The sequence below is a fragment of the Coregonus lavaretus genome (genome assembly GCF_964263955.1).
Source record: "Coregonus lavaretus genome assembly, chromosome: 13".
NCBI classification, from domain to species: domain Eukaryota; kingdom Metazoa; phylum Chordata; class Actinopteri; order Salmoniformes; family Salmonidae; genus Coregonus; species Coregonus lavaretus.
In genome coordinates, this window is record NC_140000.1 from 37,025,928 (window position 1) to 37,041,881 (window position 15,954).

A 15,954-nucleotide genomic window follows, 5' to 3' on the forward strand; every position below is an offset into this window, starting at 1 on the left:
CAGGGGGTTCAGATAGGGGCATTACACCTCCAGTAGGTAAGGATATACAATATAACCATTACATTTGCAGCTAATAGAGCTGGGACACATATGATTGATACATTCACTGGTCCTCCGTAGTTCAGTTGGTAGATTATGGCGCTTGCAACGCAAGGATGGTGGGTTCGATTCCCTGGATGGGACCACCCATACATAAAACGTGTGCACGCATGACTGTAAGTCGCTTTGGATAAAAGCATCTGCTTAATGGTTATTAATATTATTATTTATTTTTTTATATTACAACTGACCAGCAGGTATATGGTATAACACTTCATTGTGTTGCAAAAAATAGTGTTGTAATGTAATGGTGTAGTACAGTACAGTGTAATGTTTGAGCAATTTGAGTGAATGAGAAAGACTATGGTATTGTGCTGTGTGGGAGTCTTGGCATTTCCCTCCACAATAAGTACTGTGTGCCACACAATCACCACCCTTTGTGCTTATCATGGGGTGGTGAGGAGGGGAGAGGGTGATCGGGGATATTCCGTTATTCCAGAATCCCCTCGGGGGTGAATGGCTACAGAATGTGTCCATGTGAAGGGGTTGGTTATCTACCATTGGGCTGTGGGATGATTAACGAAACATTGGAACATTCTAGGATGAGTCATCATAATGAGGAAGAGAACGGGGGATGAGGACAAGAGCCCCCCTGAGGGTCTAGTGCAAAGAATTCTGGGAGCAGACTTTGCCTACAGGGGCGTGAGAGTTGGACCACTTAGCGGTTACAACTGGTCACATTTCAACACAGTTAAAACTTGTGTGTCCATATAGATTGGACAACAACCGCTTGGATGAAATTAGAAGGTTGTGAAAGTCACACTGTGAGGTTGTGAAATCTTCACTCACACACAGTGCAGAGAGTAGGGCGTGTGTATGTGTGTGTGTGGAAGACAGAATCCAGAATCTGTGTGTGTAGGCCAAACCATCTGGAGAGCAGACCAACCTTCTGCTGCTAAGAGGGGCAGTGAACTTAGAGGGTAGAATAAACTATGATCTACACTACAGGATATACACACTCAGACACACATACACACAGACACAGACGGTGATGACATACTGAGTGGTAGCGTATGGACTCTTGCGCTATAATCAGAGGTGAATGGTCATGTTCTTCACAGTACTGAGACATTCTCTCTCTCTCCTCCCTCTCTCTCTGTAGGAGGAGAAGAAGTGTTTTGTGTGTGACTCCAGGGAGATGTATGATGAGAGGATGAACCACACCACCAGCCACAGCATCGAAAACTTGGTCACCACCTTCGCCCCCAACCGCCTCAAGACCTGGTGGCAGTCTGAGAATGGTGAGAATGTGTGTGTGGGTGGGTGTCTGTGTGTGTGTGCATGTTTTTGGTAGTAAAACAAGGAACATTCAGACAAGTGGGGACATTTCGCCGGTCCCCACAAGGAAAAAGGCTATTTTAGTCTTAGGGGTTAGGTTTAGGGTTAGGGTTACAATTAGGGTTAGGGTATGGACATCACATGTTGAACACGGAACGAGGGCGGAACGAGGGAGAGCTCGGTTTGTTGTTCAGAAAGTCTCTGAAAAAGTGTTCTATTGAAAAAGTTTGGTTACTAGCTACCTTTTGAATTTGGATCCCGCGACACTGGTAGCCTCAGTGGGTAGCCTATATAGTGGGACCACTATATCTGTCCAGGGATCCTGCCAACCAAAAGTTTGAAGAGCTGCTTGGGATAGCAAGATTTCCTTGACAGCTTGAACACAGCCCGCGATGCGGTTAGCCCTTGTGGCTAGGACTGAGGATTGTCCCAGGCCTGAGGCTGTCTAAATCCCTGGTGTTTGTTGCTGTTTAAATCTGCCCTGCGACCGGCCCTGTCTGGAACTGCGTGGAGTACCAGCGTTAGCCTACATTGCTATCATGGCATCCAAAGCCAAAGGTGGGAGTAATGGAGAGGACAGTGTTTCTCTATCACAGATGAAGGATCTTTTAAATGAACAAAAATGATTTTACAAGCAGTTGTTACAACAACAGGAAAATAGCTTCAAGAGCTTTGTCCAGATACTGATGGACTCAACTAACGAAAGAATGGATGATTTACCAGAGAGGTCCAGAACTGTAAGAACAGTTTGCAGTTCTCCCAGGGAGAGGTGTATGTCCTGAAAGAGACTTGCAGCAAGATGACAACAAACTGTAAGTCCTCTCGAGATGACATCAGCATGAATCATTATTAACAATGACTGGGAAAACAGACTATTTAGGGGGACAATCCAGGAGGAATACCATTGTTGTGGATGGCATACCAGAGTCTTCACAAGAGAACTGGGCCAAGTCTGAGGAGAAAGTATGAAAAATTATCACTGAAAAGCTGCAGATGTATCATTCGAAGATTGAGGTGGAGCGCGCACACAGGTCTGGAAAACATGAACGTTTGTAACCAGCCCAGGTGACAGACCCAGGCCGATAGTGGTCAAGTTCCTGAGGTTTAAGGACAAGATGGCAACCAACATATTCCTCAAAGAGGACTTCTCTGAACCTGTGTGCCAGAGGCGGAAGTAACTTATCCCAGCTATGAAAGCTGCCATACAGCATGGGAACATTGCTTACATCCACTACAACAGGCTCATTGTCCACCCTCCCTCCCAAAAGCTTGGGAGGAATGAGAGAGCCTCAGGGCCAGTAGCTTCAGCCCAACATCAAACACACACATATACAGTACCAGTCAAAAGTCTGGACTCACCTACTATTTATTTATTTATTACTATTTTCTACATTGTAGAATAATAGTGAAGACATCAAAACTATGAAATAACACATATGGAATCATGTAGTAACCAAAAAAGTGTTAAACAATTCTAAATATATTTGAGATTTGAGATTCTTCAAATAGCCACCCTTTGCCTTGATGACAGCTTTGCACACTCTTGGCATTCTCTCAACCAGCTTCACCTGGAATGCTTTTCCAACAGTCTTAAAGGAGTCACCAGCAAAGCATCCCCACACCATAACACCTCCTCCTCCATGCTTTACGGTGGAAACAACACATGCGGAGATCATCTGTTCAACCACACCGCGTCTCACAATGACATGGCGGTTGGAACCAAATATCTCCAATTTGGACTCCAGACCAAAGGACACATTTCCACCAGTCTAATGTCCATTGCTTGTGTTTCTTGCCCCAAGCAGGTTTCTTCTTATTATTGGTGTCCTTTAGTAGTGGTTTCTTTGGAGCAATTCGACCATGAAGGCCTGATTCACACAGTCCCTTCTGAACAGTTGATGTTGAGATGTGTCTGTGACTTGAACTCTGTGAAGCATTTATTTGGGCTGCAATTTCTGAGGCTGATAACTCTAATGAACTTATCCTCTGCAGCAGAGGTAAATCTGGGTCTTCCATTCCTGTGGCGGTCCTCATGAGAGTGTCACGACTGTCTGTGAGATGCGGTAAACGAAGTCAGGTGCAGGACACAGAACTCTCGGATACGTACTTTTAATACGAAAAGGATCCAAAAGGACACAGAAAATAACTCCACGCAGGGAGGAAATAACCCGCTCACAAAATAGACAACCGTGAAGGGGAAAACAATCACACACAAAGTACAGATGAGAGACAGGGGTAATTATAAGGGAAACAATTAACATAATGACGAACAGGTGTAAACAATACAGACAAAACTAAACAAACACGGATAACATCGAACGGCAGTAGCTAGTACTCCGGGGACGACGAACGCCGAAGCCTGCCCGAGCAAGGAGGAGGAGCAGCCTCGGCAGAATCCGTGACAGAGAGCCCATTTCATCATAGTGCTTGATGGTTTTTGCGACTGCACTTGAAGAAACTTTGAAAGTTCTTGACATTTTCCGTATTGACTGACCTTCATGTCTTAAAGTAATGATGGACTGTCGTTTCTCTTTGCTTATTTGAGCTGTTCTTGCCATAATATGGACTTGGTCTTTTACCAAATAGGGCTATCTTCTGTATATTCCCCCTACCTTGTCACAACACAACTGATTGGCTCAAACGCATTAAGAAGGAAAGGAATTCCACAAATTAACTTTTAAGAAGGCACACCTGTTAATTGAAATGCATTCCAGGTGACTACCTTATGAAGATGGTTTAGAGAATGCCAAGAGTGTGCAAAGCTGTCATCAAGGCAAAGGGTGGCTATTTGAAGAAGTTCTGATGTCTTCACTATTATTCTACAATATAACAAATAGTAAAAATAAAGAAAAACCCTTGAATGAGTAGGTGTGTCCAAACTTTTGACTGGCAGTGTATATTCTTTTCTCAGATAAGCTACCAAGGAAATGGGTAAGAATAGCCCATATTAATATACACTGAGTTTACAAAACATTAGTAACACCTTGCTAATATTGAGTTGCACCCCGTTTTGCCCTCAGAGCAGCTTTTATTCGTCGATGCATGGACTCTTGTAGCGGGTGATTTGGACGGAGTCAGGCGTAGGAGGGTAAATCACAGAATAAATGGTTTATTCGGCAAATACAGCAGTACGCAGACAAGCATAAAACACTACAGTGCAATATAACGGCACACTGGAGAAGACAAAGCACACGGTGAATATCCTGGCAATACAAATATATAAAGCTCCACCGAGCTATCGTCATCTCCAAAATAAACAATCACACACAGATTTAACAAGTGACATCAATAAGGGATCATAGCTTTCACCTGGATTCACGTAGTCAGTCTATGTCATGGAAAGAGCAGGTGTTCCTAATGTTTTGTACACTCAGTGTATGTAGACTTAGAAATAAGATTCATGCAACCAATAACTTGCTAACATCGGATAACATTCCTATACTGGCCATCTCTGAAACTCACTTAGAAAATGTCTTAGATGATACAGCAGTAGCAATATATATACTTTATGTTCAGAACCATATTCCGGTAAAGCTTAGAGAAGATCTCATGTCAAATGTTGTTGAAGTGTTGTGGTTGCATGTTCACCTGCCTCATCTAAAGCTTCTTCTTTTGGGGTGCTTTTGGCCACTAAGTGCTAACAGTCAGTATTTGGATAATATGTGTGCAATGCTTTATAATGTGTGTGATGTTAACAGAGAGGTCTATTTTCTGGGTGACCAGAACATTGACTGGTTAGCAATTAGCTGTCCTCTCAAGAGGAAGCTTCTAACTGTGACTAATGCCAGTAATATGACCCAGGTTATCGCTCAACCAACTAGAGTGTATAGCAATAGTGTTGGATCTGTGACATCCAAAGCAATATCAGTTTCCATTGGCTATAGTGATCATAACATTGTGGCTATAACAAGGAAAACCAAAGTGCCAAAGGTTGTGCCTAAAGTAATTCATAAGAGATCATACAAAATGGTTGACATACTGTAAATTGAGAAATGTTGTGACTAAATGTAAAAAAAGAAGAAGAAATGATATCACCAAACAAAGATAAATGACATAAAACTCAATGGAAAAAGACTTTGGAGTACCTTAAATGATATTATGGGCAGAAAACCCAATACATCTCTATTGTTCATTGAAGTTGATGGGTCATTTATAACAAAACCTTTCGATATTGACAATCATTTCAATGACTATTTCACTAGTAAAGTGGAAAAACTCATAAGTGAAATGTGAACAGTTAACCATCTTATTTTTGTATAAAAGATCTAATTATGAAAGAGAATGATTGCTTTTTTGAATTTGGTCAAGTTATTGTGGGAGAGGTGGAAAACTATTGTTATCCATCAATAATGATAAGCCACCAGGTATAGACAAGCTTGATGGGAAACTATTGAGAATGGTAGCAGACTATGGGTGCATTCGTAAATTGACTCTGGCTATCTACTCCGATTTCAGAGCAGAGCGCAGAATAACTGATACATTTACGAACACTCAACACCCGTTGAACATGGCCTGTGTCAGTAAACGTCTGCAAAAAAGCTTAGTTAAATTGTTTCCAGTAGCACAGTTAGTCACCAACGCTCTGGATAACATGAAAACAGCCTAACCAGCTCTGCTAGGGCAAGTAAAATGGTCAGAGTGAGGTGTTCTCTCATTTGTGTCTGGAAGTAGCTAGCAAGCTAGCCAACGTTAGCCAGTTAGCTTAGGTGCTTGACTGCCGTTGTGAGGTCAGAACGTTCGGATCAACCCTACTCCTCGGCTAGATCGTCCAGTGTGCGCTCTGAACGCTCCAAGAGCGAAACGCTCTGAATTTACGAACGGACAATCTGACAACACTGAATTTACGAACGCCCAGAGCGCACTCTGAGCACGCTTTGGCACTCCAGATTGAATTTACGAACACACCCTATATTGCCACCCCTATTTGCTATATCTTTAACCAAAGACTAAAGGGAGTGTGTGTGTCCACAGGCGTGGAAGGAAGCTAAAGTAATTCCACTGCCTAAAAATAGTGAAGCACCTTTGCTGGCTGTAACAGCCGCCCAGTCAGTTTGCTGCCTGTTCTTAGTAAACTGATGGAGAGGATTGTGTTTGACCAAATACAATACTATTATTCTGAGAACAAGTTAACTACTGACTTTCAGCATGCATATAGAGAAGGGCACTCAACTTGTACTGTGTCCATCAGTGGACTCAGATGACTGATGATTGGTTAAAATAAATTGATAATAAGATGATAGTTGGAACTGTATTGTTAGATTTCAGTGCAGCCTTTGATGTTATTGATCATAAATAGTTACTGAAAAAAACTTTACATCACTTGCCTTCACATGTTTGGAAAGTTATTTATCCAATAAAACCCAGAGAGTGTTTTTTGATAGAATCTTCTCTAACATCAAATATGTACAGTGCAGTGTCCCTCAGGGCAGTTGCCTGTGGCCGTTACTCTTCTCTGTTTTTACAAATGATTTGCCACAGGTCTTACACAAAGCTAGACTGACTATGTATGTGGATGATTCTACACTTTACATGACAGCACCCAAAGCCAGTGAGCTCACTGAAGTTCTAAATCAGGAGTTACAGTCAGTATCAGAATGGGTGATTAATAATAAACTGGTCTTAAATACATCTAAAACTAAAAGCATTGTATTTGATTCAAAACATTCTCTAAGACCTAAACCTCAACTGGAGTTGTACTTAAAGGCTGTGACTATTGAGCAAGTTGAGGAAGCTAAACTCCTTTGGATGGTCAATTATCATGATCAAGTCATATTGACAACGTTGTTGTGAAGATGGGGAGGGGTATGTCTGTTATAAAAAGATGTTCTGCGTTTTTGACACAAATCAACTGTACTAGTTGTTCAGACTCTCGTCTTGTTCCGTCTTGATTACTGTCCAGTAATATGGTCAAGTGCAGCAAAGAAAGACCAAGCAAAGCTGCAGCTGGATCAAAACAAAGCAGCACGCCTTGCCCTTAACAGCACATACAGAACTAACATCAACAACGTGCATGGCAGTCTTTCCTGGTTCATGGTTGACGAGAGATTAACTGCTTCTCTTCTAGTTTTTATAAGAAATATTACTGTGACGAAAATGCCAGATTGTCTGCATAATCAAATAACATTCAGCTCAGACACCCATACATACCCCACAAGACATGCCACCAGGGGTCTCTTCACAGTCCCCAAGTCCAAAACAAATGTTATACAGAGCCATGATCGCATGGAACTCCCTTCCATCTCCAATTACTCAAGCAAACGGCAAAATGATCTTTAAAAAATGGATTAAACAACAACTCATGGAACTGCAGGGACTGTGATTGGACAAACACACACACACACATAGACACACTCTAACACACACATTATTTTTGTTGTTGTATTGTTTGTATTATTTATTTGTTGTATTGTTTGTATATCGTTGTGTGACTGTGTCACGATCGTCGGTGAGAGATGAGGACCAAGGCGCAGCGTTGAATGTGAACATATTTATTAATGAATGATCAAAACAACAAAACGATGACGTGACAGTCAATGGTCATACACAAACCAAAATACGAACAAGAAACCACAATGAATGAGTGCCAAACGGCTACCTAAGTATGACTCCCAATCAGAGACAACGAGCTACAGCCGTCTCTGATTGGGAGCCACCCTGGCCAACATAGATATACAAAACCAGAAAGTGAAACCTAGAACACACATAGACTATACACACCCTGGCTCAACATATTAGAGTCCCCAGAGCCAGGGCGTGACAGTACCCCCCCCTAAAGGCGCGGACTCCGACCGCGCCCACCAAATACCACAGGGGAGGGACCGGGTGGGCACTCCGCTTAGGCGGCGGATCCGGCTCCGGGCCTGATCCCCGCTCCCTCTCCAACCCCCCAAAGTACCCCTGGTCCGGTCTGGCCCCGCTGGCCGGAGCTGGACTGCACACTGGTGGAGCGGATTGCTCTAGCTCCGGCGTGAAGCATCTGACCGGTGCCGGACCAGCCACCGGTGGAACAGGCACGGGCCGTGCCGGACTGACGACGCACACCACTGGCTTGGTGTGGGGAGCAGGAGCGGGCCGAGCCGGGCTGTCGAAGCGCACCCCTGACTTGGTGCGGGGAACAGGCACGGGCCGAGCCGGGCTGACGAAGCGCACCACTGTCTTGGTGCGGGGAGCAGGAACGGGCCGAGCCGGGCTGACGAAGCGCACCACTGACTTGGTGCGGGGAGCAGGAACAGGCCGGACCGTACTGGGGACACACACCACTGGTCCTACGCAGGGATCTGGAATGGGCCGGACCGGACTGGTAACACACCCCAGTACCTCTCGCCGTGCCTCTACACCTTCCACCCCCTCTTCGACCAGTGGCCCCCGTAACCTGGCGGCCTCCTCTGCCAACCCGCTGGGCCGCTCTGCCGCGGCCTCCTGCTGGCCCGTCGTCCACGGCGTTAGTCCCCCCCTAAAAATTTTCTGGGCGTCTCTCCCCGTGGACCAGGCCTCCATGTCTCTCGCCAGACTCTCACCCCACTGCTCCAAAGTCCACCCTCTCTCCTCTTCACTTGGCTTGGCCCAGTCGAGACTCTTACTCCACTGCTCCCAAGTCCATCCTCTCTCTTCTTCACGCTGCTTGGTCCTGTTATGGTGGTTTCTTCTGTCACGATCGTCGGTGAGAGATGAGGACCAAGGCGCAGCGTTGAATGTGAACATATTTATTAATGAATGATCAAAACAACAAAACGATGACGTGACAGTCAATGGTCATACACAAACCAAAATACGAACAAGAAACCACAATGAATGAGTGCCAAACGGCTACCTAAGTATGACTCCCAATCAGAGACAACGAGCTACAGCCGTCTCTGATTGGGAGCCACCCTGGCCAACATAGATATACAAAACCAGAAAGTGAAACCTAGAACACACATAGACTATACACACCCTGGCTCAACATATTAGAGTCCCCAGAGCCAGGGTGTGACAGACTGTCAGTGTATCAGTGTTTTGTTACTTGTCATGTTTTGTGTTTTTTGTGAACCCCAGGAAGAGTAACTGCTGCTTCTGCAAAAGCAAATGGGAATCCAAATAAACAAATAGGGTTAGGTTAAGGTTTAGGGTTAGGTTTAGGGTTAGGGAAAATAGGATTTTGAATGGGAATCAATTGTTTGGTCCCCACAAGGATAGTAAAACAAACAAATGTGCACGTGTGTGTGTCATGGTGAAGTCCAGATGTGCGAGAATGGTCAGTGTGTGAGAGTGTGCTAAATGTGTTCTCATGGGAACAGGGGAGCGGTACGGTGAGTAGAGCAGGCTTCAGGGCAGAGGATATACAGGTTAGAAGCAGCTGTATATCAACACTGCCGACACGACATGACTGCATTGTTCCCTGTAATACACACACGCACACACACTCCCTCGCATACATACTTGCAACTGGACAACATAAAAAGAGGTATTCTTGTCTGAGAGCATGGGAATTGGACTGGCTTTCCCACATACACACACACACAATCGTAACACTAACACAGACTCACATAGCCCATGCACACACGAACACACAAACACACACACTCAGTGGGTTTGTTTATTAATGGGGAGGATAAAGTGTCCATTGTTGTTGAGTCATGGAAGGAACCGCAGCCAGATGCACAGATGGTCCGGGAATACCAGGGAGGACGAAACACAGAAAAGCAGATGGGATTTCCTTATCCCACTGCATTAGTCCATATGAGGTCCCACTACGCACATGTTACCACGGCAACAGATCAATTCATCACATGGGTGTGGCAGAATGTCAAAATCGGCCCATTTCCTGTGTGTGTGTCTCACTAATGTGTAAAGCAGGATATGTCTATAATGGGATGTCTTTCTCAGTGTATGTGTTGTGTGTTTGTTTCCCTGTGCAGGTGTGGAGAATGTGACCATTCAACTGAACCTGGAAGCTGAGTTCCACTTCACGCATCTCATCATGACCTTTAAGGTGACCACACACACACACACACACACACACACACACACACACACACACACACACACTCACAGCTGTGTTCGAGGTATGTGGAAAATCGCCCTAGTCTCTTGAGATGGATGGGAGAGAGGGCTGCTGTAAAACACTATATTCAGTACTGTTGGCATCAGTGTATTGAGTCTCTCCAGCTGCCTTTAGAACCCTCAATGTATCTCTGTTTCTGTCTCTGGTCTGGACTCTCCTCTCTCTTTCATTCTTGTTCTCATTCTCTCTCTTTCTTTCTGTGTTATAATATTAGGACCCAGAGTTTTCCCTGGTCGGGTCACGTGGTCAAGAAACTATTCCTTTATATTTGTTGTATTTCTATGTTACAACTTAGAATGATCTCTTTGATTGATAGACGTTCCGTCCGGCTACCATGGTGATCGAGCGTTCCATGGATTTTGGAAAGAAGTGGCAAGTGTACCGTTACTATAGCTACGACTGTGAGTCCGCCTTCCCTGGGATATCCGTGGGACCATTGGTCAAAGTGGACGACGTCATCTGTGACTCCCGCTACTCTGACATAGAGCCATCCACAGAGGGAGAGGTGTGTATCTGTGTGGTCTTTGAGCTTTTGCAAGGGAGGGGGTAGAAGCTGTGGCTCCAGAATGCTTCAGAGTTAGTCTCTCATTGGTTTATAACCTAGTAGACTTTTATTTTTACAATCCTTCTCTCCATCCCCCTCTCCCCCTCTCTATCAGGTGATATTCAGGGTGCTGGACCCAGCGTTTGAGATTGAAGACCCTTACAGTCCCAGGATACAGAGTAAGTGCTGTAACTACAGTACAACACCAGGCCAGAGGTGGCATATCTCATTAGCTAAATACGATCCAGTTAGTACTGCAACAAATCATTTTCTAAGTGTAATAACCACAGTCTGACTAGTGGCGGTAGTCAAGGCAACACAGCAGGGCAGGGGTTAGAGGTCAGGTTATCCTGGCACCTCTTATGGAATTTCACATGTAGAAGCTACACACGCACACGCACACACACACACACACACACACACACACACACACACACACACACACACACACACACACAAACACACAAACTTTTGGGCCTCATTCATACCCAAACTCACCCATACTCACACACACACACACTTACACAGAGGGCCCCTCATGTTAAGTATGTGGTGAATGTGTGTGTAGGGTGTAGGGAGTCTTCAGAAGGAGGATCCCACATCTTTAGAGTCAGAGGTCGTAGAGATGAGCTTGGAGAAGATCCAGAACCTAATATAAAGACACAGTAACCTATAGAAACATTCCTATAACGTACCACTGCTGTTTTAGATGGGCCATTACATTAGGACTGGTAATAAGTGTGCATTTATCCTGATTGTGTGTATGTGTGTGTTTGTGTATGCGTCTCCATATGTGTGTGTAGACATGCTGAAGATCACTAACCTGCGTGTCCAGTTTACTAAGCTCCACACACTGGGTGACAACCTGCTGGACTCCAGAGACGAGGTCACAGAGAAATACTACTACTCCCTCTTCGACATGGTCGTCCGCGGCAACTGCTTCTGCTACGGACATGCCTCCAAATGTGCCCCTGTAGATGGGATACATGTAAGCACAGAGGGCATGGTGAGTGAAACACAGACGCACACACACACGATACATCATACACACACACGACATACACACATTCTCCTAACAGGTTGTGTGACCGTTAAGAGAGAGATGGCTCAAGTAGTAGTTTCTCTCTAGTATTTGGTACTAGCGCCTCTAACACTAGTGTTTATCTCTCTCTCTCTCTCTCTGTGTGTGTTTATGTGTGTTTGTATGTGTTTGTGTGTGTGTATCCAGGTCCATGGTCGCTGTATGTGTAACCACAACACAGAGGGTCTGAACTGTGAGCACTGTAAGGACTTATACAACGACCTGCCCTGGAGGCCTGCAGAGGGACGCAACACCAATGCCTGCAAGAGTGAGATACTTACCTAACCCTAACCCACACACACACACACACACACACACACAAACTGATCACAATCATCACACTGTGCCAGATGTATACTGTGCCTGATCACAATCATCACACTGTGCCAGATGTATACAGAGTCTGGATAATTCTGTTCCGGATATATAAAAAATATTCAACATCATTCCGTCCTGTTGGTAGTGTCTTTTGAAGTGACAAAATTAGTTTCATCAAAATATTCTCTCTATTTATTTATCTCTCTCTCTCTCTCTGCCCCCCTCTCCCTTCTCCATCTCTCTATCTCTCTGTCTCTCTCTCCTTCTCCCAGTGTGCGAGTGTAACTACCACTCCAGGTCATGTCACTTTGACATGGCTGTGTATCTGTCTATGGGGAACGTGAGTGGAGGAGTGTGTAATGAGTGTCAACACAACACCATGGGGCGTCAGTGTGAGCAGTGCAGACCCTTCTACTACCAGCACCCCGAAAGACACTTGAGAGACCCCAACATCTGTGAACGTATGTCACCGTCTGTCTGTACCTATGACAAGGGCCAGGAGTTTGCTGGCCTCACCTACGACCTCAGACCTGTCAAGTTTCAACTCTCAACTCTCCCTTTGATCTCTGTCTCTGAACTTAACAGTCTGAATTTACTGTTGGAGTCTCTGTTCTCTTCTCTCTCGCTCCTTCACCTCTCTCCCTCTCCAATACCCTCCTCAAACTCTTTCTGTTTCTTTTTCTTTCTCCTTCAACTACCTCTCACCCATCCTGTCCCCCTACATTCCTTCTATGTCTTTTTCTCTCACTCTCTCCCTCTGTCTGTAGCGTGTAGCTGTGACCCGGCGGGCTCCCTGCAGGGTGGTGTGTGTGACGACAGGACAGACGTGTCTGCTGGTCTGATAGCAGGACAGTGTCGCTGTAAGGCCAGTGTGGAGGGAGAGCGCTGCGACCACTGTAGACAGGGACACTACGGCCTGGGACAGGGACCAAACGGCTGCCTGCGTGAGTCTAATACACACACGAATGCATGCATGCACGCACACACACACAAACACACACTCACACACTCCTATTTTTTTGTCTCTCATTGTTTAATTGATGTGTGTGTATGTTTTTGGCAGAGTGTACCTGTAACCCCCTGGGTACGCTGCCTGGAGGAAGCCCATGTGACATGGACACAGGAAACTGCTTCTGCAAACGCCTTGTCACCGGCAGGAACTGTGACCAGTGTCTGGTGAGGGACTTACCGACCACATCACTGTGAGTCTGCAGTGTGTGTGTGTGTTTATTTATAACTATATTCTTTTTTTCCTGCAGCCGCAACACTGGGGGCTGAGTACTGACATGGACGGCTGCAGATCATGTGACTGCGACCAGGGCGGAGCCGTTAATAATGAGTATGTTTTAACCAATCACATCATGTCTCTACTCATATGATCCAATCACAGCACAACTACTCTTCCTAATTCCACCCCGCCCAAAATGCATTGTTGCAGAAATGTATTTGTAGGTATTGGATATTTACTAACAATCAGTTTTCCTCATTCTGTTGCTCCCCCTATTTATCTCTCTCCCCTCTATTGTCCCCCCTGTCTGTCTCTCTCCCTCCCCCTCTCTCTCCCTCCATCTCTAGTTGTTCTCCAATATCAGGCCAGTGTCAGTGTAGAGGACACATGTATGGGAGGCGTTGTGACCAGGTGGAGTCAGGATTCTACTTCATCGCCCTGGACCACTACACCTATGAGGCTGAGGACGCCAAGCACGGCCGTGTGAGTGTGTGTGTTGACCTCTCGCTTTCAATCTCTCTGTCTCTGTCTTTCTAAATCTGTCATATCTCTCTTTCTCTCTCCCTCCCTCCCTCTCAGGGTGTGACAGTGGTTCCCAGGCCTTATCCTCTGGACCGTAGTCCTACCTGGACAGGGGCAGGGTTTGTCAATGTACCTGAGGGAGCCCACCTGGAGTTCCACATCAACAACATACCTGACTCCATGGACTACGACATGCTGATCCGCTATGAACCACAGGTAAAGCACACACACACAGACAGACACATGGACACATACACACACACTCGTATATGAACATGCAAACATACACAAATAAGAACACGCAAACACACACATACTCAGACACAGTTTTCTCTACTGTCTGCAACGTGTGATATTGTGTGTCTGATGTGTGGTACATGTGTTGCTGTAGTTCCCGGAGCAGTGGGAACAGGTGGAGATCAGAGTGATGCGTCCTTACTCAAAGAGAGTGGGACAGCCATTCAGTCCATGTGAAAACACGCTACCAGGAGGAGATCAGCAGTTGGTGTCTCTTCCTCCAGGATCCAGGTAGGTACCCAAGTGACACACATCTCCTCCCTAGTCTCTACAATACACCCCTACCTCCACCTTCATACACCAACTTTACACAGACGCACACACACATGCATGCACACAAACACACACCCACACACCACCTCTACCGTTCCAACCGTACACCTTATTCTCCTCTGTGTGTGTGTGTTTCAGACATGTGGTGCTCCCGAGGCCCGTGTGTCTGGAGAAGGGGCGGAACTACACCATGCATCTCAGTCTACCTCTCTACTCCTCTCTCAGTGACGTCCAAAGCCCATACACACTCATCGACTCTGTAAGTAACAGTCACAAACCACACTCCATACATTCTGATAAACTGTAGTTTCCAGTAACACACACAGACACACACGAGTCAATATGGAAAACATCCCTACAGTAGTCATGATATTGTCATTGTAGTGTGGAATAACAGACTTGTAGTATCTCTAAGACAAGCCCTCTGTCTTTATCTATCTCTTCCTTACTCCCCTCCTCCCCTCTCTCTCCCTCTAGTTGGTGCTGATTCCGCGGGTGCGTGAGCTGGAGTTGTTTGAGGGTTCTCAGGGCGAGGGGGCGTGGGATACGTTCCAGAGGTACCGCTGTCTGGAGAGCAGCCAGAGCGTCATCAAGAGCCCCATGACAGACATCTGTAACGACTACATCTTCAGCGTGTCTGCCCTGCTACACCAGGGGGCTATGGGTAGGAGATTGGGTCTGGGAGGGCTGTGTGTGTGTAGGGTTTGGAGGGGGCGGGGGTAGTCTGTATGTTTGTGTATGTGTGTGTGTGCATGTTTTCGAGTATGTCTCTGTTTATCATTAGTAAACAATAATTTTCTTCCTGAAGCATTCCTTGTACTCATACAGCAACAACTCACATTGCTGCATTCCTCTCTCTCTCTCTCTCTCTCTCTCTCTCTCTCTCTCTCTCTCTCTCTCTCTCTCTCTCTCTCTCTCTCTCTCTCTCTCTCTCTCTCCTCTCTCTCTCTCCCTCTCTCTCTCTCTATCTCTCCTCTCCTCTCCCCCATTTCTCTCTTCTGCTCTGTAGCGTGCCAGTGTGACTCCCAGGGCTCTCTCAGTGCGGTGTGCGACCCCAGCGGCGGGCAGTGCCAGTGTCGGCCCAACGTGGCGGGCAGGAACTGTGACCGCTGTGCCCCCGCCACCTTCCTGTTCAGCCCCTCAGGATGCAGACGTGGGTGACAGACAAGCATGGGGTCAGGGGTTAGAGGTTAAAGATCAGGGGGAGAGTTATGTTAAGACTGGGGTTGAGATTCCGACTTCAAAAGTGTGGTATTTTATATCCCTTTCTC

At 45.9% G+C, this 15,954-nt stretch overlaps 1 protein-coding gene across 1 annotated transcript in view; it reads left to right on the forward strand.

The window, feature by feature from the left end:
• Nucleotides 1-15,954, forward strand: part of LOC311139529 (laminin subunit beta-1-like) — a gene marked incomplete at its 5' end in the record, with an annotated part of 44,955 nt that overhangs the window by 7,806 nt on the left and 21,195 nt on the right. Inside the window, 16 exons of the mRNA XM_084174414.1 lie at nt 1,202-1,340; nt 10,275-10,348; nt 10,737-10,925; nt 11,080-11,143; nt 11,768-11,970; nt 12,193-12,313; nt 12,636-12,824; nt 13,131-13,307; nt 13,427-13,539; nt 13,623-13,702; nt 13,939-14,074; nt 14,171-14,329; nt 14,505-14,641; nt 14,822-14,942; nt 15,161-15,347; nt 15,693-15,836. Of these exons, the coding sequence (XP_084030540.1) occupies nt 1,202-1,340; nt 10,275-10,348; nt 10,737-10,925; nt 11,080-11,143; nt 11,768-11,970; nt 12,193-12,313; nt 12,636-12,824; nt 13,131-13,307; nt 13,427-13,539; nt 13,623-13,702; nt 13,939-14,074; nt 14,171-14,329; nt 14,505-14,641; nt 14,822-14,942; nt 15,161-15,347; nt 15,693-15,836 (2,233 nt within the window). The remainder of the gene's footprint in view (nt 1-1,201; nt 1,341-10,274; nt 10,349-10,736; nt 10,926-11,079; nt 11,144-11,767; nt 11,971-12,192; nt 12,314-12,635; nt 12,825-13,130; nt 13,308-13,426; nt 13,540-13,622; nt 13,703-13,938; nt 14,075-14,170; nt 14,330-14,504; nt 14,642-14,821; nt 14,943-15,160; nt 15,348-15,692; nt 15,837-15,954) is intronic.